General features: G+C 47.7%; 1 protein-coding gene across 1 annotated transcript in view; it reads left to right on the top strand.

Moving 5' to 3' along the window:
- LOC112838843 (phosphoserine aminotransferase) overlaps positions 1-22,205 on the top strand; it is a 28,099-nt gene that overhangs the window by 526 nt on the left and 5,368 nt on the right. The window contains exons 2-7 of the mRNA XM_025891659.2: positions 2,765-2,825; positions 3,866-3,935; positions 6,565-6,770; positions 7,583-7,755; positions 9,553-9,722; positions 16,798-16,926. Coding sequence (XP_025747444.1) covers positions 2,765-2,825; positions 3,866-3,935; positions 6,565-6,770; positions 7,583-7,755; positions 9,553-9,722; positions 16,798-16,926 — 809 coding nt within the window. The remainder of the gene's footprint in view (positions 1-2,764; positions 2,826-3,865; positions 3,936-6,564; positions 6,771-7,582; positions 7,756-9,552; positions 9,723-16,797; positions 16,927-22,205) is intronic.

The following is a 22,205-nucleotide window of genomic DNA, read 5'->3' as shown; positions in this document are numbered from 1 at the left end:
GCAGTGTTGAGTGGATCCGTGAATGGACACTGAATGAATGGTGAATGGGGTTCTCATTAAACTGGAGGGGATTGCAAACTGGAGTCCCGCGCCTGAACCCTCCTAAAGAGTGTTTGTTTTAGCCAGCACTTGGGAACATTGCTTTTCAGAAATGTAAATTTGAAGGCCTTCAGTCCTGGCTTTCGTTCCTTGTTTCCCAAGAGAACCTTCCCTTCCCCCGCTTTTTTCAGCTCGGTTTCACGCGTAGATTTTTTTTTTTTTTTAATTTTAATTGGCTTGACTCCTAAAGGCATGCGAGTATTCAAATTCTGGTAGGCAGTGGGCTGCCAGCCCAGTTCGCTTCACTTTGTTTTGGAGGAAATGGAATGATTGAATTCTCCCTGGGGCCACAACCAGACTTTTCAAGTGCAAGTGGAACTCACTCCCTGCCTTCCTAGGCCCCAAGCCAGATTTCAGCTCCTCCCCCCAACGTCCATTCTCCTTCCCACATCATCTCAACCCCCGCTCCGCAGCTGTGAAGAAGGCAGTTTGCGATGAGCCTTGATTGACAGACAAGCTGCTATCACTGCTGTTATATTTTTATTTTTCTAACCACAATGACTCTGATACTATGTTGTAGCAACATGGGGCCTAGCCAAGTGCTTTACAATTATCTATTGTTGAACAGAGTAGAAATCTCCCTGGGATAAAGCCTCCTCTGTGTTGTAAGAACAAGAGAATCTTATAATTTTAGAAGGGAAAGGACTTCGTGCTTCCCTAGGGGCAGGGCTCATAGTAGCCGAAAGAACAAGGCTTGGTTTTCCCCACTTAATTGCAGTCTGTTTTAGGCAAGATTCCTTCCCTGCTTAGAGCTGTGCAAATGTTTCTTGTACCCTCCTCACCTCTGTCCCGTCTCCGTGGTTTGGAGCCTTCTAAGTATTTGTTTCCTGTGCAATTTCTTTTTCTTTCTTTCTTTCTTTTTTTCCCCTTTTTTAAATACTCTCTCCCCTGTGGGGCTGGAACTCAGGACCCCGAGATCAAGAATCTCAGCTGAGCCAGCCACGTGCCCCTCCCAGTGCAATTTCTTATGCATTTATTATAATGGTAGTTATCATTAGTAATACAATTATTTGTTATTTTCTTGGGAGGATTTCTGTCCTCAGACGCCTTCTCTGAGGGGGATGGGGGTGGGAGGAAGTGGCAGATGTTGCTTTTTATGAACTTCGATTTGATTTTATTGTAAGGATTAGAGAAGCTTTTTAAACTTTATTGTTGACTGTGACCACAATGAAAAATATATTTTACAAAATGACAAAGTATATGCATATAATTATAATTAAAGCCTTGTGAAGTATTTAGCCTAAACAACTATGACATACATACTTTTGTACTCTATTCTGTTCTGTTTCATTTAAAAAATGTGTTGTGACCCACAAGAGTGATTGCATTCTGCAGTTTGAAGAAAACTCCACTGGAGTAGAGGGGCATGCTTTTTGAGTAGAAGTCTTTAAATCTCTTTGTAATGATTTGGATCATAAACGCATTTCAGGGGATACTGTCTGTAAGAGAAATCCCATCTTAAATGGAAGTTCAAAGATGATTTTATTATGTTTGTGTTCACTAAAGAAAGGATTCATTAAGTGTGTTTTTAATCAGCCAGTGCTAATAATCATCCCATAGTTTGCAAAACCAGTGACCAATACTTTTTTTTAAAATGCTGGCTTTTATTTATTTATTTTTTTAAGTAATCTCTACCCGGCTTGAACTCACTACCCCAAGATCAAGAGTCACACACTCCACGGACTGAGCCATCCAGGTGCCCCAACAAGACAAATTCTTTTTTTTTTTTTTTAAAGATTTTTTATTTATTTACTTGAGAGAGAGAGAGAATGAGAAATAGAGAGCACGAGAGGGAAGAGAGTCAGAGGGAGAAGCAGACTCCCCGCTGAGCAGGGAGCCCGATGCAGGACTCGATCCCAGGACCCTGGGACCATGACCTGAGCCGAAGGCAGTCGCCCAACCAACTGAGCCACCCAGGTGCCCAACAAGACAAATTCTTAACCCCCACCTCTTGCCAGGGAAATCTTTTGTCTAATTCTTTATTGTTAAAATGTGTTTTTTTCCCTCTGCCTGCAGCTCCCCCTGCTTGTACCCTTGCTCATTCCCTCTCTTGCCCATGCTCTCTCTCTCTAACAAATAAAATCTTTAAAAAAAAAAAAAAGATTTTATTTATCCATTCATGAGAGACAGAGAAAGAGAGAGAGAGAAGCAGAGGGAGAAGCAGGCTCCCCGCTGAGCAGGGAGCCCGATGCAGGACTCGATCCCAGGACCCTGGGACCATGACCTGAGCCGAAGGCAGACGCTTAGCCGACTGAGCCACCCAGGCGCCCCCGGAGTATTTTAAAGCCAATCCCAGATACCATGTCATTTCACAAAAACACTTTAGCATTCCTCTCTGATAGGGCTTTCTATCTTCCTTCTTAAAAAAAACAAATAAAGGTTTGGTGGGTTTTTTTATTGTAATTTTTATATCTAAGTAAATTCATGCCTTTGGGAAAACTGTATTTTCACATCAATCGCATTATATAATTTCACACTTAAATTGTGTGTGTAAGTTGCATCAGTAGGGCTCTGTAGTCTGGGTGGGAGGAAGGGGATTGGCCACGGTACAGAAGCTTCCAGACCTCACAGGCTCTGTGGGTGGCCCCCCTCGCTGGTCTGATGTCCAGAGGGAGAGCTCCGTGCCGAATATTCAGATCATTTTATTGTCTTTTATTTCTTCTAGGTATTGTTAGAGATACAGAAAGAACTATTAGACTACAAAGGAATTGGGATTAGTGTTCTTGGTAAGATTTACTTTTTGACTCTGAATATCCAGGTTCCAAAGGGAACTGATGAAAATGCATCAAGCCCCAGATTTTGCGCCTCGGTCTCCCTTTAGGCCTTTGTAGATATATTTTTAAATTTTAGTAACTTTGGTGGCACGTTTGATAGAAGCAGTTTTTTTTTTCTAAAGATTTTATTTATTTATTTGAGAGAGAGAGCATGAGGGTGGGGCAACAGCAGAGGGAGAGAGGGAGAGAGAGAGAGAGAGAGACGCAGGCTTTCCGCTGAGCAGGGCACCTGCCACGGGGCTCAACTGGCATCTGAGATCCGAAGATGCCAAACAGGTGCATCACAGGGCTCCAGACCTCTGCAGTCTTGCCTGCCGTTCGGTTCAAAGCTTTTACGGAACTTAAAAATGAACTGAGTAAAAGTTTAAAAGCCTATAAGCCTTTGCTCAAGATCTTGCACCTTAATAATTTCATTAAGTTTCTCCTTTATCGTTGAGGAGGGGTCCCTTTGAGTTTTTAAAATTTACTTTTTAAATTTTAATTTACTTTTTCTTTGTTTGGCAATTCCCAAGGCTGAGGCCGCATAGTGTGAAGTGTGAAGGGATCGTAAAGTTAACTGTGTGCTCACTGCTCTTCAATTTGGTTCCTGTGGGTTTGGGGACTAAACTTGGGTTTCTGCGCAGTGAGAGCCGCCGAATGGAATTTTGTGCTGTTGTTTCTACGGGGCGGTCTGCACCATGGGTTCATGTTCGTGAGAAGGATGTGAAAAATCACAGGGATGGAAGGATGAATTAGTAAATGGCTCATTCAATGAGTATGCCACTTGAAAAATCATTCTGCTGTGACCGTAAGGCTAAAATGTGTGCAATTTGAAAATCGGTTTGGATTTTTCCCCTAAACGAAGTCAGCCTTGGCCCACAATTTGAGTGCAGAATAACCAGAATTTCCCTTTATTATTTTATTTGCAAATTGTGTAGCTACTTCTAAAGTTACTTCTGTGTGTTTGGTTTTAAATGGGAACTTTTTTTTCTTATTTATCCTTCCTTCCACAGAAATGAGCCACAGGTCATCAGATTTTGCCAAGATTATTAACAACACAGAGAATCTTGTGCGGGAATTGTTGTAAGTTAAAAATTTTAAAGACCGAAGTCATTACTCTTGTTTGATAAACCACATGTGTGGGTGTCTGTTACGGTATTTACTCTGCTGTGTGTTAAGAATATTTCATAATTAAAGATAATCTTTTAGGGCACCCGGGTGGCTCGGTTGAGTGACTGCCTTCGGCTCTGGTCGTGATCCCGGGGTCCTGGGATCGAGCCCGGCATTGGGCTCCCTGCTCATCGGGGAGCCTGCTTCTCCCTCTCCCTCTGCCTGTCACTCCCCCTGTTTGTTCTGTCTCTCTCTCTGTAAAATAAATAAATAAAATCTTTTAAAAAAATAAAAATAGTCTTTTAAAGATTTCTCCCAAATTCACTCCATTAGTACATAAAGGTTTTTACTTGTTTCCCATCCTGCTTTTGTGTTTTTATTTTTATTTATTTATTTTTTTAGAGAGGGAGAGGGAGATCCTAAGCAGGCTCCATGCCCAGTGCGGAGCCCCAGTTGGGGCTCAGTCTCACAACCCTGAGGTCATGACCTGAGCGGAAGTCAAGAGTCAGACGCTTAACTGACTGAGCCACCCAGGTGCCCCTGTGTGTTTTTATTTTATGTGGTGTTTCCAAAGATTTGAAATCATTATATCTAGGAAAGATTTTTCAGGCTTAAAAGGGATTTAAATAACAAAGAAATGGTCATCTTGGTCAGTGCACTGGTTCTTAAAGCAATGCCTCCTACCACCCGTCAGAATCACCTAGCTGGGGGCAGGTATTAAAAAATTCAGGTGCAGGGCCCTACCAAGCTCAGCTGAGTCAGAATCTCTGCAGAAACTTCATCTTTAAGAGACTTTTTGGGTAATTTTAAGAGTTCTTCACTTCAGGAACTTCTCAAATGATCCTTCCTAGCTTATCTGCACTACTCTCCTTACCCAGAGGAAACCTTACTCTTTAATAGATTGCTATTTAAAGGAGAGATTTATATACTGTCTAAGTATATTCACGTAAACGTTACGAATATGGTAATCTTGAAAAAAAAAAACCCATGTTTTCTGCTCATAAAACTAGTGCATATTCATGGTAGAAAGTTTAGGAAAAACTGAATGTCACAAATTAACCTGGAACTATCCATAACCCACCAGTCAGAAGTAATCATTGTTAACATTTTAAGGGTCCAAGTTTGCATGATTTCACTAACATGATTGGAATTGTACCAACTATTACTTTCCTTTTAAACTGTCTTGATAAAATGCTTCAAAGGGGGCAGGCTGGCGCCATTTTTGTGAGGAGCACTAGAACCCATTGCATTGTGAGTGGCCGGAACCAGTCATCATTTGCTTGGCTGCGCACATGGGGTCTGCCTGTTGGGTCCCATGTGTTCACCATACAAGCCCGTCCTTCATGGAACAGGTATTTGGAATCTCGGCCCAGAAGACGTGGCGTTTGACCTGCATGGCTGCAGGCCTCTTGGGACTGGACTCCCAGTTCAATTTCTGGGCCTATCCTTTATTTTCCTAACCAAGTTCCTACCTTGTACTCCTGTACCTGGGCCTCTGTCTTGTGTCCTTCCATCCAGGTGTTGGCCTTCTTATCTATCTGGCATGTGAATAACATAAACCTGGAACCCTGCCTTGGGCTGCCAGTCCTCCCAGCTGCCGAGACCTCATGTTTAGAGCCTCTTAACGAGAGTTGCCTGCAAGCCCTGCATGATCGCAGGCAGATACGGTTCACACCACCCATTCCCCAGGACCCTCTCACGTTGCCCTGCCCTTTGGTACTTAACAGCTCCGTGCTGGATCCCTGTCCCCAGCCGTCTGCCTTCTGTGTACCTGTGCCCAAGCTCTGAGCTTCCTCAAAGGCTGGGGTCCAGTTTCCATGGCCTAGTCCCTCTGGAGCTGGCCTTCTCCTACTGCCTATAGCCATTTCAGCAAACATCTTAATTTTCTACACTGGAGTCAGAAAGTTTTCACTGTTAATCTCGATGTCTGTTGGTATGTGATTACGTGCTTAGGCCTAACACTTTATCTAAGATCCTTTACGAGTGTCCCCTTGGTTCATAGCATGGAGCAGCACATGTCTATTTTTAGGATTTCTGGTTGCAGGTGACGGAAGCCCAACTCTTGGCAGAAGAGAAAACGAATTACCTCGTGTAACTCTAAAGTGCAGGAGGGATTTAGGAGCTCAGGTGATGTCCAGGAAGGTCTTTTCCTCCATCTCCTGGCTTTGCTTTTTGATGTATTGGCTTCACCAGATGGCCACCGGTGGTTGTAGGATTAGCTGGTTTATTCTTTCCCTCAGTAGAAACCGTTCCTCTTTTCCAGAAGTTTGAGCAAAGGTCTCAGAACCAGACTCCACTGGCCAGTTTGGGTCATGTGCTCTTGCTGGAGTCAGGGTTGGCCACCCTTGAACCGTGCAGACTGAGTGGTAGCAAGATGATTTCCTACAGGAACAGCAGGGTGTTATTAGCTTCCCTCCAAACAGTACCCATAGGCTTCCACACAGAGCCCAAGGAAGGGCTGTGGGGAAGGTGAAGCGGGGGTGGGACTTTACTGGTTTTCTTATAGTATATCCACCCAAGGTAAAGTGCTGGTAGATCATTGCTCATTCTCTTTCTTTGACCCTGTATATCTCTGTTTACTGTCTCCCACGCTTCTGCCCAGAGCCGTTCCAGACAACTACAAGGTGATTTTTGTGCAAGGAGGTGGGTCGGGCCAGTTCAGTGCTGTTCCCTTAAACCTGATTGGCTGGAAAGCAGGAAGGTGTGCCGACTATGTGGTGACAGGATCTTGGTCAGCTAAGGCTGCAGAAGAAGCCAAGAAGTTTGGGACTGTGAATATCGTCCACCCCAAACTTGGGAGTTACACGAGTAAGTGCTGGGATCTGAGTTCCACAATGACAATGAAATGTGGACAAATGCTGCCGGGTGGGTGGTCCCTCTTCAGATATCAGGTTACCCCTGCCCAGGGCAACCTGCAGTTTTTAATTCCTTCTTGTTGGTAGCTGATTTGATACCATTTAGAGTGGGTGGTCATACTTGTTAAGATTACTAACTGGCTGCTGCAGAAAGAATATTCATAGGTGTACTCAGCTGAAAAGCCTACGGGCCGGGTTGGCTTTGGGTATGGCTTGATCAAGGGCCCCCCAACAATGTCTGCAGGTCCTGGTGTCTCTCCAGGTCTCCTCTATGATGGCTCCACAGACAGGAAAGCTGTCCCTTCCCTTTTAGAAGATGCTCCTGACCTTGTTATATTCTCCCAAGTTTCAACGCCTTTGCTCAAGCATTCCCAATCACAGCCTCACATCTCCTGTGTCCCATTCCCAAGCAGTCATGTGGCTGCAGGTGGAATTGACTACACCGGAACTACATGGGCTGAGCTGGGGAGGCTGGGGCCCCAAGAAGGAACTCAGGGGACATAGGATGGGTGGGTACTGGGTAATAGGAAAAATACCAAATATCCACCATACCATTAGTTGCCCCCAGTAACCGTCAAAAGGACGGGTTGGATCATCCTTTTAGGTTGTTGATGGGCATTATAATGTAAGATGGATAGGGTGGTGTCACTCGGGAGGACTTTGGAATCAGCCTCTCACGGCTAGGGGAGGGCTGGCATTCCTGGTCATTCCCATCTACACAAGGAAAGAGGAATGAAAGCGCAGACTCTCCACCTTCTGTGATAGAAATTCCAGATCCAAGCACCTGGAACCTCAGCCCGGACGCTTCCTATGTGTATTATTGCGCCAACGAGACCGTGCATGGAGTGGAGTTTGACTTCATCCCTGACGTCAAGGGAGCTGTGCTGGTTTGCGACATGTCCTCAAACTTCCTATCCAAGCCGGTGGATGTTTCCAAGGTAGAGTGTAAAAGGGCCTGGTGAGGGAACCCCAGTGTCTTGGATTTCGTAAGGGCATTTTAAGAAATACGAGAACAAGGAAAGGCCCAGAATGTCTTGGGCCAGCAGAAACCCTGAAGCCAAGACAATTCACAATGCCCAGGCTGACAGTTGCTTGTTTATTGTGGGTTGTTGGAGCGTGTAAGTCTTGATGTGTTCCACCCTGTGTTAATGATTGCCTCACGGAGTCACACTGGAGTCCTTGGGGAATTCATCTGCCTTTGAGGGTGCCTCTTAGGAAATGTTTTGGCCAATACATTGGGAATAACTTGCTGACTTCCGGTGAGGATGCAGATGACCCAAGCTCGGGGGATCTCTGAAGGAGCTCCACCCTACCTCGAGCCCACCTCAACTCCAAAAGCATCAACAGGACACGGAGACTTTCTAGGTGGGCTGCCAAGGCAGGCAGGGGAGCAGTGCACTCAGGTGCATGTAGCAAGGGGGCGTAATATCTGTAAAGCATTTAGAAACAAATGCACTAAATGGTAGCCTGCTTTTTTTAAAAAAAATTATGGTAAAATGTATATAACATAAAACTTAATCATTTTAGCCATTTTTGAGTGTACCCTTCAGGGGCATTAAGTACATTAACACTGTCAGGCAAACATCACCACCATCCGCCTCCAGAACTTTTTATCTTCCCAGACTGGGACTCTGCCCGTGAAACAGTAAGTCCTCAGCCCTCGCCTAGACCCTGGGAGCCTCCATTCTCTGGCATTGGACTACTCCAGCTATCTCATATAAGGGGACTAATGGCAATATTTGTCTTCTCGTGTCAAGTTCATTCCACTTAAGAGTAATGTGCTCAGGGATCATCCATGCGATGGCAGGTGTCAGACTTCATTCCTTTTTAAGGCTGAATAATATTCCATTGGGTGGTTCTACCACATTCTGTTTATAGCCTGCTTTTTATTACCAGTTGCCACGCATTGGCAATTCTCAACAGTGCCAACTGTGAAATACTCCCTAGCAGGCCAGACTGTCTTTCCTCCTCGCACTTGGGATGCAATTCGCTCTTTAGAAAGGTTTCATGGGAGGAGATGGGAGAGGGCTGTGCGTCTTATATGACAACATTTTCTGAAGTTCCTTTAATCTAGAGGAATTTTAGCTTAATTTCTGTTTGTTAAAATTTCTTCTCAGCTTGTCTATTATTTCTTGGCATCTTCTGACTGCCCTTTATATAAACATGAATGCATTAAAAACTTTCTTTTGGTTACCAAGAACAGTTAGCAGCCTCATTTTATTTTATTTTTATTTTTTTTTAAGATTTTATTTATTTATTTGAGTGAGAGAGAGCGCATGCACAAGCAGGGGCAGAGGCAGAGGGAGAAGCAGGCTCCCCGCTGAGCAGGGAGCCCCATGCGGACTCAATGCCATGAGATCATGACCTGAGCTGAAGGCAGACGCTTAACCGACTGAGCCACCCAGGCACCCCAGCAGCCTCATTTTAAAAACTGGTTTGGGTGTAGGAAGGAGGTATATAGAGCGAAGATTTATACGTGTAAGATCTTTATAGTGATGCTTGGACTAGCCCCTTGCTGGTGAGAAGGACCAGGCGCATACACGACCTGCAGGCCTTGTACTTCAGGAGGATTGATTTGCTGTCCCAGATGGAGGTGCCGTTAGAGAATGGGATGCACTTTGAGCAGCATTGAAATAGAATCAGCTCCTCATACTTTGGAAGGAGATGGTGAAATTGGACTACATGTGTGAAAAATGACCACGTGTATCTACAACAGCGTGTCTTCTCTTTCTCAGTTTGGTGTGATTTTTGCTGGTGCGCAGAAGAACGTGGGCTCTGCTGGGGTCACGGTAGTGATCATCCGCGATGACCTGCTGGGGTTTGCACTCCAAGAGTGCCCCTCGATCCTGGAATACAAAGTACAGGCTGGAAACAGCTCCTTGTACAACACGCCTCCATGCTTCAGGTGAACTCCGGGCAGCAGGGCTTGGGGGACTGACGGAGGGGGGTCTCACCGTTTACCATCAAAGCAGAGGGAGGTAGCTTTTTAACGCAGAGCGTGTTTTCATGAACAGTGACCTCATCATAGCTCAGACATCCTATCAGGATTCTCTGCCCAGCTCGTCTCTCCTTGTTAACCTTCTGTGCACTGTTAGATCAGTTTCTCTTGCCCTTTCTTTTTGGGGGTGGTGTTTTTGTTTGATATCGTTAGCCTTAGTGGTTCACCATTAACCCAAAAGCTCTCTGCAAATGAAGTGGCAGGCTTGTATCTCAAACAACCTGTGAAGCTTTGGAAAAGGACTTTGAAAGGCCAGGCCTTACTGGCTGTGTGACCTTGGGCAAGTCACTTAACCTCTCTGTGCAGCAAATTCCTCCAGGAGTAATAATACCCTGCCGACTGGTTTGCCGTGAGGAGATATATAGATGGAGCACACTTCATGGTTGACACTTGGTGATTTATAAATGTTAGCTGCTGTATTATTATTGTTGTTTTTCTTGGTGTTAGTTCCCAGAGCCCTAGCAGGGGAGGGAAGAGTCGGAGTTGATGGATTTCTCTTTCAGGGCAGGTATGGTGTAGAATGGTGATACTTTATGTGTATGACCCTTTTAATCCTCCCAAGCACCCTGGGAGGTAGATACTCTTCATTCCCATTTTGCAAGCAAAGAACCAGAGGCCATACTTCTAGGACGTGGCATAGCTGGGATTTGAACCCGAGTAGCCTGGCTCCAGAGCTGGGGCATGCACACCTTGTACCTTCGTGCTCGTATTATCAGTATGCATTTATTTGTGCCTGAAGGATTCCGTCTTGGGAGAATAAGTCACCGTTAGAGTCTAGCTCTTCCACTCATGGATTTTTCTGTGGCGGGCGGAAGGGTGGGCTTGGGCTGGGGCAGGCAGCGGTTCCTTCGGGGCTTGGACTTTGTCAGAGCTCTCCCCCAAGGGGGCTGCCTGTAGAAAAATCTCCCACCTGCTTTGCTATAGGAAGGAAAGGTGTTGTTTTTCAGAGTTAGAATTCTGATGGAATTCTAAATGGGGGCCATAGCAGCTCATTTGTCTCCTCCTGCTTTCCTCAGGGAATGGGGTGTTCTGGTGCTTATTCTCCTGGTCACCTATAAAGCCCACTCTGTTTCATCCTGGTGGGAAGGGTTTCTGAAATGCCTGTTAAGGGTGGGGGCCATGGTACTGGATCTCTCACCCACCTGTCCCATCTCTGGGGTTCCAGGCAGTAAAACAACCAGTGGTCACTGGCCAAGTTGGACACGAGACCTGGGTGTGCTGAGCAGTGAAGCCACAGGTGCAGGGACCCTGGGGAAGGGGCTCAGGTGCCAGGCTGCACATTGACAGGAGGTGTGTGTCACCATCCACCCCCCCCCCCCGGGGCCAGGGCCTAGCTCACAGTCAGGTGAGTCTTTCAGGGCGAGGCAGAGGCCACCATGGGCTCCAGGAGGAGGCACGGAGAACATTGTCCCTGAAATGTGGCTTGAAAGCTGGCAAGTTCAGATCAGAGCACCGCCCAGAGGAGCCAGGAGGGGGCACACCTTCTGGCACCTTCTGTGGTAACTAAGAGTTGCAAAAGGCAATGAATGTGTTAAAATGCCGTTTGTTAATATTAGGGTGAAAAGTCAGTGAGAAAGCAGGCCAGTCTGTCTAATAAATGTGACAAAATGACAAGAGATAATAATGTCTGGAGTCAGACCTAGACACACGGAGAGGAAGGGCTCCTTTCGGTGACGCTCGTGTGGGGGCACTGCCCCTCGCAGGCATCAGCCCCAGGCCTTGACCAGTCGGGTCAGCTGGTCACTTGGGGGAGGGCAGATATTGCCTCCCCAGAGCTTTCCTGCCTGCTGGGGTGGGGTGGGGCGCTGCTGAGCCAGAATCAAGGGCAAAAAAGGGGCGCACCTTTTCCCCCAGGCAGATCAGAATAGTGTTAACTGAGACTATCCCAGGGCAGGAGTGTGAATATTGAGTCGAATGGTGTAAATATAGCAGATAAAAGAGACTGGGTTAAATGTGTTCTGACCACGACACCCCCTGGAAATTGCTTTGCTTTCTTTTACCCTGAAAGAAAAGTACTAGTGTGTACAATGGAGCAATTACCCTAAATCTATGATTTGAAAAACTTCAGAGTTCATTCGTGGTACTTAAATAGTCAAGATTAGCAAATTACAGCTTGCCCAGTGAGAATAAGCTCCAAGTTAGAAAGGGGAAGATTTGTGCCAAATCCCCTCCCTAGTCCTTGAAGGTAAGCCGACAAGGCACCACCCAGAAGGCTTCTGAACTTTTGTATCACACAGAAGTTCTTGAAAAGGCCCCACATTTGAAAAGAAGCCTTTATGTATTTATTTATCTTTTAAAATCAGAGCTGAATGACCACAGGCTCTGGGCATTTTGTGTGAACTGGGCTGGGTAACTGGCCTTCACATAGTCCCCTGTAGCCCTGAGCAGTGAATTGGGGTGGAATAAAGGATCACGTGGTTATTCTGTTTTCACCTTTTAGTAGATCACACTGGACCCAATGAATGAACAGGCAAAAAGATGCCTAAGCTTCCCTTCTGTCCCCACAAAACAGTTTTTATTTACCTCAACTAATAGAACCTGTGAGTATAAATTTGTTTTTGCTGTAGTATGAGGTGAAGTAACTAAGAAGAAACAAAATAACCCCATCCCTCAAGGCCACCTTTCCCAGCAGAGTAGGATTGTGGGCCTGCCCAGGGCCTTAGACTCACTCACCATAAACCCCAGAGGCAGATGTACTTCTGCAGTTAGAATCTTCAGAACAAACAGCCAGGGAGAGTTTTTCCAAGGACTTTCTAGTGTGTTTTTCTTTCTTTCTTTCTTTTTTTTTTTTAGGATTTATTTATTTATTTGAGAGAGGGTGTGCACGCTTGCGGAAGTGTGTGAGTGGGGGCGGGGCAGAGGCAGAGGGGAAGCATGGGGCTCAGTCTCACATCCCCAAGATCATGACCTGAGCTGAAACCAAGGGTTGGACGCTTCATCGACTGAGCCACTCGGGCGCCCCTCTGGTCTGCTTTTGTAAGCCTCAGCACACAGAGTACTTTGTATTCCTTTAAAAAATTAACATGTGGGGCGCCTGGGTGGCTCAGTCCGTTAAGCGACTGCCTTCGGCTCAGGTCATGATCCTGGAATCCCTGGATCGAGTCCCACATCGGGCTCCCTGCTCAGCGGGGAGTCTGCTTCTCCCTCTGACCCTCCCCCCTCTCACGTGCTCTCGCTCTCTCTTTCATTCTCTCTCTCTCTCAAATAAATAAATAAAATCTTAAAAAAATAAAATAAAAAATAAATTAACATGTGTTCTTTTTTTTTTTTTTTAAAGATTTTATTTATTTGACAGAGACACAGCGAGAGCAGGAACACAAGCAGGGGGAGTGGGAGAGGGAGAAGCAGGCTTCCGGCTAAGAGGGAGTCTGATGTGGGGCTCGATCCCAGGACCCTGGGATCATGACCTGAGCCGAAGGCAGACGCTTAACGACTGAGCCACCCAGGCGCCCCCAAAAATTAACATGTGTTCTTAGCAAAGGTTTCTGAAGTGAGCAGAAACTGCTGGGGTAACCACTATTAACTGCTGTGTTAACTGCTGTGTGTCCCGGGCATGTGCAAGTATACAGAGCCATAGATTATGCAAGTGGAACTTTACCATATAGACTGTTCTGTGAATTTCTTTTTTCTCCCCGGCAATATGCCACATACACTATACTCTGCCTTGTCAGCTCAAATGTCTGCCTTTTTTTTTTTTCCCTTTGAATTGCTGTAAGGTATTCCACAGAATGGATCTGTGATTTATTTAGTTACTTATTAATAGGCCGGCTTTAGATGGTAAACTTGCTGTGTGATGCAGGTGGCCTTTTAGAAGTGAAGGCAGCAATCAGGCATGTTCCATCGGTTAGTGGGGAGAATCGAGACTAAGTTGCAGAGCTGCATAAGCATCCAGGTCCCCTGTATTTTTTTTTTTTTTTTTTTAGATTTTATTTATTTATTTGACCGAGAGAGACAGCGAGAGAGGGAACACAAGCAGGGGGAGTGGGAGAGGGAGAGCAGGCTTCCCGCTGAGCAGGGAGCCCGATGCGGGGCTCGATCCCAGGACCCTGGGACCATGACCTGAGCCGAAGGCGGACGCTTAACGACTGAGCCACTGTATTTTGAAGAGTTTGGATTGTATGGGGGATAGAATGAGAAGCCACAGGGAGAACCTGCTTCCTTGCGAGGGCCCTGCCTCTTGCTGAGGCTTCACAGCCGAGGCTCCGGGTGTGGGCTCTGGGCAGCGCGTAGAGTGAGAGGGCTTTCCGCTGATTGGCGGCTCAGATCGCAGTAAGATCGGCAGGGCGCATGGGCTGTGAGTCTGAGCGTGACAGCCGCAGAGTGGGCAGTGTGTTGGTGCTGAGGACTGGCTGGGATTGTGGACCTGCCCTGGGCCTTGCTGCGGCCTTGGATTTGAGTAGTGAGAAAGCACTGCTTTCCACTCCTTAGGGAACTCCAGGGTCACAGAGCTATGGGTAGAAGCAAAATGTGGCCTCTGAAGAGTACTGTCAGTGAACGGGCATCAAGTGGCTCTGCTTGGATCATGGGGCAGGGTTCGTGGGGGAGCGAGCAGTTTGGGGTTAGTTGGGAATGTGAGAGCATCGTACTGAACAGAGGGGTGGGCGGGCAGCGTCCTGTCTGGAACACACATCTACACGCGTGTGCTGTGAAGCTGTCGTAGCCCCTGCACTTGGCAGCTGTGTCTGTGAGGTTTGGTGCCCCACGAGCAGGGGAGGTAGTGGTGGAGGGTCCTGGAGCCCCTCCTAAACCAGATGCCTTGGTGACTGTGAAAAGAGCTTGGGCTTTGGAGTCAGACCAAAGTCAACTTTGGGGTTGTAATCTTGGCTTTATCAGCCATTTAATGGATGACATTAGCCAAATTCAGCTCCCCAAACCTCAGTTGCCTCATCTGTAAAATGGGCTGATGGTACCTCTGACCTCAGGATTATTGTGATCAATAAAAGGGAGAACAGTTAGCTGGATGCCTGGCCCCATAATAGATGGTAGGAAATACTCCTGCCTCTTTCTTCTTTCTCTTTGTGCCTCTGATTTCTCAGTCTTTTTTTATTTATTTGACAGAGAGAGAGAGACAGCAAGAGAGGGAACACAAGCAGGGGGAGCGGGGGAGGAAGAAGCAGGCTTCCCGCAGAGCAGGGAGCCCGATGCGGGGCTCGATCCCAGGATCCCAGGATCATGACCTGAGCCGAAGGCAGACGCTTAACGACTGAGCCACCCAGGCGCCCCTGATTTCTCAGTCTTGATCCAGAGAGCTACAGCTGAGGCTGTAAATTACTCAGGGCCTGTTCTATGCTCTATTCTTCCTTCCTTTTCTGCCACTAGCTACTATTTCTCATTCCTCAAGCTGGGGAAGTTTCTGGAGAACCTATTACATGGCTTTGGGTGCCCATTGCCTACTGGACAGCCTGGCATTGACTTCGGCTAACTTCTGGGGTTGGAAACCCCTGGGTCCCCTACCTACCAGGTTGTGACAGTGAATGAACCAGTCAGAGCCTTGGGCTTCTCCTGGCACCAGCTTCTGGCTATTAGAGTTTTTCCAGATCCAGTGATCTGCTTCAACCTGTCACGGTGGAAAGAGACCCTTGGTGTTAATAAACAAGGTAGCTCTTGTCCAGGGGTTACCATGCTGGATATTCGCTGGGTATTGACTCCTGGCAGCCCAGTTTGCACAGATTCCCGTAGGGGGCCTTTGTCCCTCCCCCCCCGGAGAGTGCCTAGCTGAGAGCTGATCTTCAGATTCCCAGCTCAAGAGGATGGAGTCTCTTCCCTTGGAGGCCTGTGCTTTTGCCCCCACAAGCTTTCAGTGAGGGGCACACGGACCCCTGGGCATCTTTTTAAGAGATGGGCTTTCAGAAGACCTCTGGGAAACCACCCACTGCTCTGCAACACTGCGTGTTTGGGTTAGTTTTGAGCACTTGGTAACGAAGATGCCACTAATTACACTTGTGTGACCTCCCTGCCACGTGCTGGACCCTGCACTAAGCACTTCACCCAACCTGTCACCTAGTCTGTCTCCTATAGTCTTCTCGAGCCCCAGGCTCTTACAGGTGGCAGAGGTGACATTCTGGCTCAGAAAGGAACCCTCCCAAGCTCCATGAGCAGCCGAGGGGCTGCGGCTTCTGGAACCAGGGACCCAGATGCCCCCCCATCTCCTCTCTGTTTCTGATCCTTGCTTCTTTCTGCTGGAATATTGGCTTCATTTTCTCAGATGAGCCTCCCTCGGATGTTCTTACTCATGTCTCACACTGTCACGAACACACAGGTCTGCCTCTTTGTCCTCCCTCCCAAGTCAGAGAGTCCCAGGGAGGACTCTGGCCCAGTTAGGGCCCCGGCCCAGCTGTGAGACCAGGGGACAAGGGACCCAGCTGGATCTGCCTGTTGGGTGGGAGTGGGGTTAGGGGGATCAGGGCAGCTAAAATGCCCCGTGTCCGCCATAGGGTGGTAGGCCTCCCTCTTTCCAGGTGGGAAAGCCGAGGTTTGGATTCCCAAGGTGACTAATCCTGGGTGCTCTTAGTTAGTGATAGCAGCCGTGAGACCAGAGTCAGGACGGACTTGGTGCCCGTGCTCCTAGCGCCAGGCCACACTGCCTCCCGCCAGGTAGTAGAGGGCCCCATGTGAGGGCTCGGGGGGTAGAACACTGTGCTTCAGGTCTTCCGCAACCACAGAGTCCACATCGTGGGCACAGAGAAATAGAAAGTAAGGGTGTGAATGGTACAAACTATGGGAAGGACAGGCAGAGGGCTCTGGGAGTGTAGGAAGTAAAGGGGTTAACCGGGTGGGGATGGGGAGCCAGGGTCCAGAGGACCCTTGCTGCAATGAAAGAGGTAAGCATGTTCCAGGTGTTGTGGAGAGTTTGCATTAGGGCTGGGGCTGGACAGGTGGGGACCGGTGTGAGCTCCAGAGAGGAGTCTAATTAAACCTTTTTTCTGAATGCCGTTGCCCTTTTGCAAAGCAGAACTAGATGGATTTTTAATCTTTATTTCAGCATCTATGTCATGGGCTTGGTCCTGGAGTGGATTAAGAACAATGGCGGTGCAGCAACCATGGAGAAGCTCAGCACCATCAAATCGCAGATGATTTATGACGTTATCGATAATTCTCAAGGATTCTACGTGTAAGTTGATGGGCTTTTGCCTCACAGTTTGCCGCTTGTGAATTTTAAAAAAATGTGTGTATGTCATGTGCCTTTGAGAAGTGGATGTATTCCCCTTTCTTGAGCTTTTGGAAGCGCAGTGAACTGAATAGTACTGAGCCCCAGGATTACAGGGCAGGTGGGCTCTTCCTTTGTGCTTCCCCACCCAGGGAATCCCAGGGAGTGGTGATGTTTCTCACACCAAAGGTCTGTCCTGGGAAATCTCAGTTCCTCCCTGTCTGCTTCCTCTATATGTCTCCTGGGAAAAAACACGTGTACTTGCTAGAAGCTCTCAGCTTTACCCAGGGACTCCACTGGAGACCCTTGGTATAAACACCCACTCCTGGGCCCCTCAGCCAGGTCGCTTACCTTTTTTTTTTTTTTAAGTTTTATTCATTAGAGAGAGAGAGAGAGAGAGAGAGAGAGAATCTCAAGCAGACTCCACTTTGAGCGCAGAGCCCGACCTGGGGCTCGATCCCACAACCCCAGGATCACAACCCAAGCCAAAATCAGGAGTTGGACGCTCTGAGCCACCCAGGCGCCCCTAGGTCACTTACCTTTTTAGGAAAGTTCATTGCTTCCCTTATTACAGGACAAATGTTACCATCCCAGGCCTGCCGTCTGTGAAGGGAATTGGCTATAGTATGAGGAGTCTTCTAGTTAAACCTTTTTGTAACCAAATGATTCATGAATGTGTGTTGACCACGGGATGAACACCTGGGAGGGGTACAGACCACGTATGGGTCTTGCCTTAGTCTCCTAGGACAGCTGGAACAAAAATGCAGTAACTTGGTGGCTTAAAACAACAGAAATCTGTTCGCACTCCTCTGGAGGCCTGAAGTGCAAGACGTCAGCTAGGCTTTGCTCCCTCAGAGACTCTAGGGAGGAGTCCATTCTTTGTCTCTTCCAGTTTCTGCTGGCTCCAAATATTTCTTGGCTTGTGGTGTTGTCACCCTAGTCTCTGGCCTCACCTTTGCTGTGTGTCTTCACTTCTGGTCATTGGATTTAGGGACTATCCAGATCATCCAGGATGATTTATCTCAACTAGGGACCTGTAACTTAATGACATCTGCAAAGACCCTTTTTCCAAATAGGTCACATCCACAAGTTCTGGGGGTTAGGACATGGATATACCTTTTGGGGGGCTGCTGTCCAGTCCCCTACTATAGACCTCTCATCAAAATGCCTGCTGAGAAGCACCTAGTACAGTGCCTGGCACACGAGACGCTTAATAGATGATGTTTTCATTTGCGTTTCCCTGCCTTCAAAGTGGCAGGTGTATGAGGCTTTATGCTATGTGTGTGTGTGTGTGTGTGTGTGTGTGTGTGTGCGTGCGTGCATACACATATGTGTATGTTTGTGTTTGTACACATTTGTACACACACATACTCCTTTACCAAGCCTGGGACCTCCTACTTAGTGACCATTACTCTTTGGGTTCAATGATATTAACTGATTGATAGTAATGGGAAAATGTACATTCTTCTTTGAGAATTCATGTGCCACGTGGGGTGGACAAAACAATGCTTTGAGCCTAACTTTTAATACATCCCCATGACCACCCAAGGGTGGGGGATGGGGGCGTACTTGGGAGCGGATAGGATAAAGCAGTCTGTTACTGCTACCTCTGCCCTTAAAATGCTTGTTGCCTGTACCTCTGAGTTCTTGGCATGCAGTGACCCTGCAGCCACAGGCCCTGTGGGGAGTTGGGTTTGGCTGGACGCCTTAGCCTTTAGGCTCCTCTCCCACGTGCAGTCTGGGGGAACGGTGGGTGCACACTATGCTTTCTGCGGGCTCTGGTTCTGTTTGACAGAGCCAAGTGCAGACTGGGGGCTTGGTAGATGGTCCAAGGAGTTCACAGCCAAGATCTAAATAGTAGTTATAAGCTTGGAGCAGTAAGATGATACGGCTTTGCCTGTAGGGGATGTAGGGGTTTTTGGTTGTTGTTGTTTTTTTTGTTTTTTTTTTTTGAATGAGCTTGAGGCTTGGGCATGAGTAAAGTTAGAGGAGGGCAAAAGTACTTTTAGGAATTTTTAGGAAGGCAGGGAATGGCCCCTGCAAAGGTACTGAGAAAGGAAAGTGTTTTGTGTTTGGGGAGCAAAGAGTGGGTTGCCTGGAGGGGATGATTGTGCTGGATTAGAAGGAAGGTGTGGAAAGGTCTGAAGACATGTTTAGTCCACCTGTTCAGTCCTCTGTTCACCTGTCCACCCGTCTACCCACTCACCCACCCTTCTATCCATCATCCACCCATCTATCCGTATCCACCCATGCACCCGTTCATCCATCCATCCACCCACCCATCTACCCACGCACTCATCCATCCATCCATCATCCACTCACACACCCATCCATCCATCCGTCCATCCATCCATCCATCCGTCCATCCATCCATCCATCCGTCCATCCATCCGTCCATCCATCCAACCATCCATCCATCCGTCCGTCCGTCCATCCATCCATCCATCCAACCATCCATCCGTCCATCCATCCATCCATCCATCCATCCATCCATCCGTCCATCCATCCGTCCATCCATCCGTCCATCCATCCAACCATCCATCCATCCATCCATCCGTCCATCCGTCCATCCGTCCATCCATCCAACCATCCGTCCATCCGTCCGTCCATCCATCCATCCATCCATCCAACCATCCATCCGTCCATCCATCCATCCATCTGTCCATCCGTCCGTCCATCCATCCAACCATCCATCCATCCGTCCATCCGTCCATCCGTCCATCCATCCAACCATCCATCCATCCAACCATCCATCCATCCAACCATCCGTCCATCCATCCATCCATCCAGTAGATGTTCCTGAGCACCTACTCTGGGCTAACTGTGTTCTAGGCCCTGGGTTACCCAGAAGAATGGGGTATCTTTTCTGACTCCCAAAGAGTACTCAGAACCTGAGTGTGAGTAAAAGCACTTGGCTATTGTGGAGGGGAGACCAAATTTTCTGTTAGCTTTTGGCTCCATTTATTTATCAGGAGATGGGTAGGCACGAAACGGAAGGACAGAAAGAATGATAATGCGTCTGGAAAACTCCAGGAATTAGAAACAAAACAAAGCATAGGAGGAACTCTGGGAATCCCTGGAATTCTTTTTCCCCCAAGCTTCTTAAACTCCAAGCACCCAACCTGGCATTTCCCAGAAGGCAGCCTGCTGCAGCCAACATGGCAGGTGTGTTGTCTCCTGGGGAATCAGGTCACCTCCCACCCAAAACTTCTCTTTTACTTATGGACAGCCTTGACCCAGAATTTTCATCTTCTAGAGTTAACCTCTTTCTGGGAACTTCCATCCTCCCTGGGCTGCCCGCCCAGAAAATGTCACCCCGGTGCCTGACATTCCTGTGGGACGCTGTTACTGGAGTCAGTTCGCAGTTGGGTGCTTGCTAGCTCTTTCTGGGGTCACTTGGATTTTCAGGAAATTCTCCACTTTTCTTTCGATCTATAGAAATATGGCGCCAAAAGGGAGGTGAACTTTTTTTTTTTAAAGATCTTATTTATTAGAGAGAGAGAGTGTGTGCACAAGCAAAGGGAGAGGGAGAAGCAGACTCCCCGCTGAGCAGGGAGCCCGATGAGGGACTCCATCCCAGGACCCTGGGATCATGACCTGTGCTGAAGGCAGACGCTTAACCAACTGAGCCACTCAGGCGCCCTGGGAGGTGAACAATTTTAAAGAGGAATACCAAGTAACCTAGAATTAGAATACTGAACACAGTACTGGACACAGTACGGAACACAGCCCTGGGGGCTGCACCAGTAGCCTGGCAGGGATGTCGAGACTAGATGAGACAGCCGTCGAAGTCCCCACATTCATCCCATGGCCTAACCACCCATGTGTCGCTGGTCGACCCTGACTTGAGCCCACGTGGACAGTGCAGCATTCTGGGCAGAGAACCCCTCTCTTTGCCATTTATTAGTGTGTGACCTTGAGCCAAAAACCTAACTGCTCCAGACTCCATTTCCTTATCTGCACAATGGGCATAATGATGGTACATACTTATGACTGCCTTGAGGACTTAAGTGAAAATTCATGTGAATAAAGAATATAAAACAGGGCTTAAGAACATGGGCTCTGGCATAGGTTAATTTGCGTAAAGCATGAGAAACAGTACTTGGCATCTAAGGAGCATTCCTTAAGAGCTAGTTCCTGGGCACCTGGGTGGCTCAGATGGTTAAGCATCTGCCTTCGGCTCAGGTCATGATCCCAGGGTCCTGGGATCGAGTCCCGCATCGGGCTCCCTGCTCCTTGGGAGCCTGCTTCTCCCTCTGCTTCTCTCTCTCTCTCTCCCTCCCTCTGTCTCTCATGAATAAATAAATAAAATCTTAAAAAAAAAAAGAGTTAGTTCCTAATATTATTTTGGGTTACTATGGAAAGCACTCAGAATGCTGAATTTTGATCTTCTAAAGGTGTTCACATGATAGTGTCCATATCTAGGCCTGAGGTCACCTTTCTTGCTAGCTTCATGTGGGGACCAGACCCTAGGAAAGAGGGGAGCGTGTGATGGGTCTAGCGATAACCCTGACATAAAGGGAATCAGGTGGAGCCCTAGTGCTTTACAGATACTAACACTTTATTGTCAGCACAGCCCTGTGAAGCAGACATTAAGCCTATTTTCCAGAGGCACAGACGGGTTAAGGTGGCAGCTGGGAAATGGGAGCAAGATATGCACATGAGGAATCATGGGACACTGCACCAAAAACTAATGATGTAATATATGGTGATTAACATAACAATAAAAAATAAAAAAAAAGATATGCACATGAGGATCATCATGGGGGGGCTGGTTCCAGGGTCTTTTTTTTTAAAGAATTTATTTATTTATTTGTCAGAGATAGAGCGAGACAGACAGTACAAGCAGGGGGAGCGGCAGGCAGAGGGAGAAGCAGACTCCCCGTGTAGCAGAGAGCCCCATGCGGGGCTCGATCCCAGAACCCTGGGATCATGACCTGAGCCAAAGGCAGCTGCTTAACCGACTGAGCCACCCAGGCGCCCCCTGACCAGGGAACTTCTTTATAAGAGCTTTCTAGCAGGTCTCTCCACCTTCTGGTGTTCCCACACTCCATTCTCTCCTCTGTGTACTGTTGTTCTTTTTCTAAAATTCACATTTCATATTGTGGAAACCTGATTGCTCCTCATGGCTCAAGGACCCAGTCTAGTTCCCATCGGTGTATCTGCAGGGCCCCCCACCGTCCAGACCGTACTCGTGCCAGGAAACCCAACACTCCAGTTCCCGGAGTTCTTGCTGGGGGGCC

This window comes from Callorhinus ursinus, unplaced genomic scaffold (assembly GCF_003265705.2).
Source record: "Callorhinus ursinus isolate GAN/ISIS: 27379988/994484 unplaced genomic scaffold, GSC_fseal_2.0 scaffold28, whole genome shotgun sequence".
In the NCBI taxonomy this organism is placed as follows: Eukaryota; Metazoa; Chordata; class Mammalia; order Carnivora; family Otariidae; genus Callorhinus; species Callorhinus ursinus.
The sequence above is the reverse complement of the archived record's forward strand: the minus strand, read 5'-3'. Positions and strand labels throughout refer to the sequence as shown.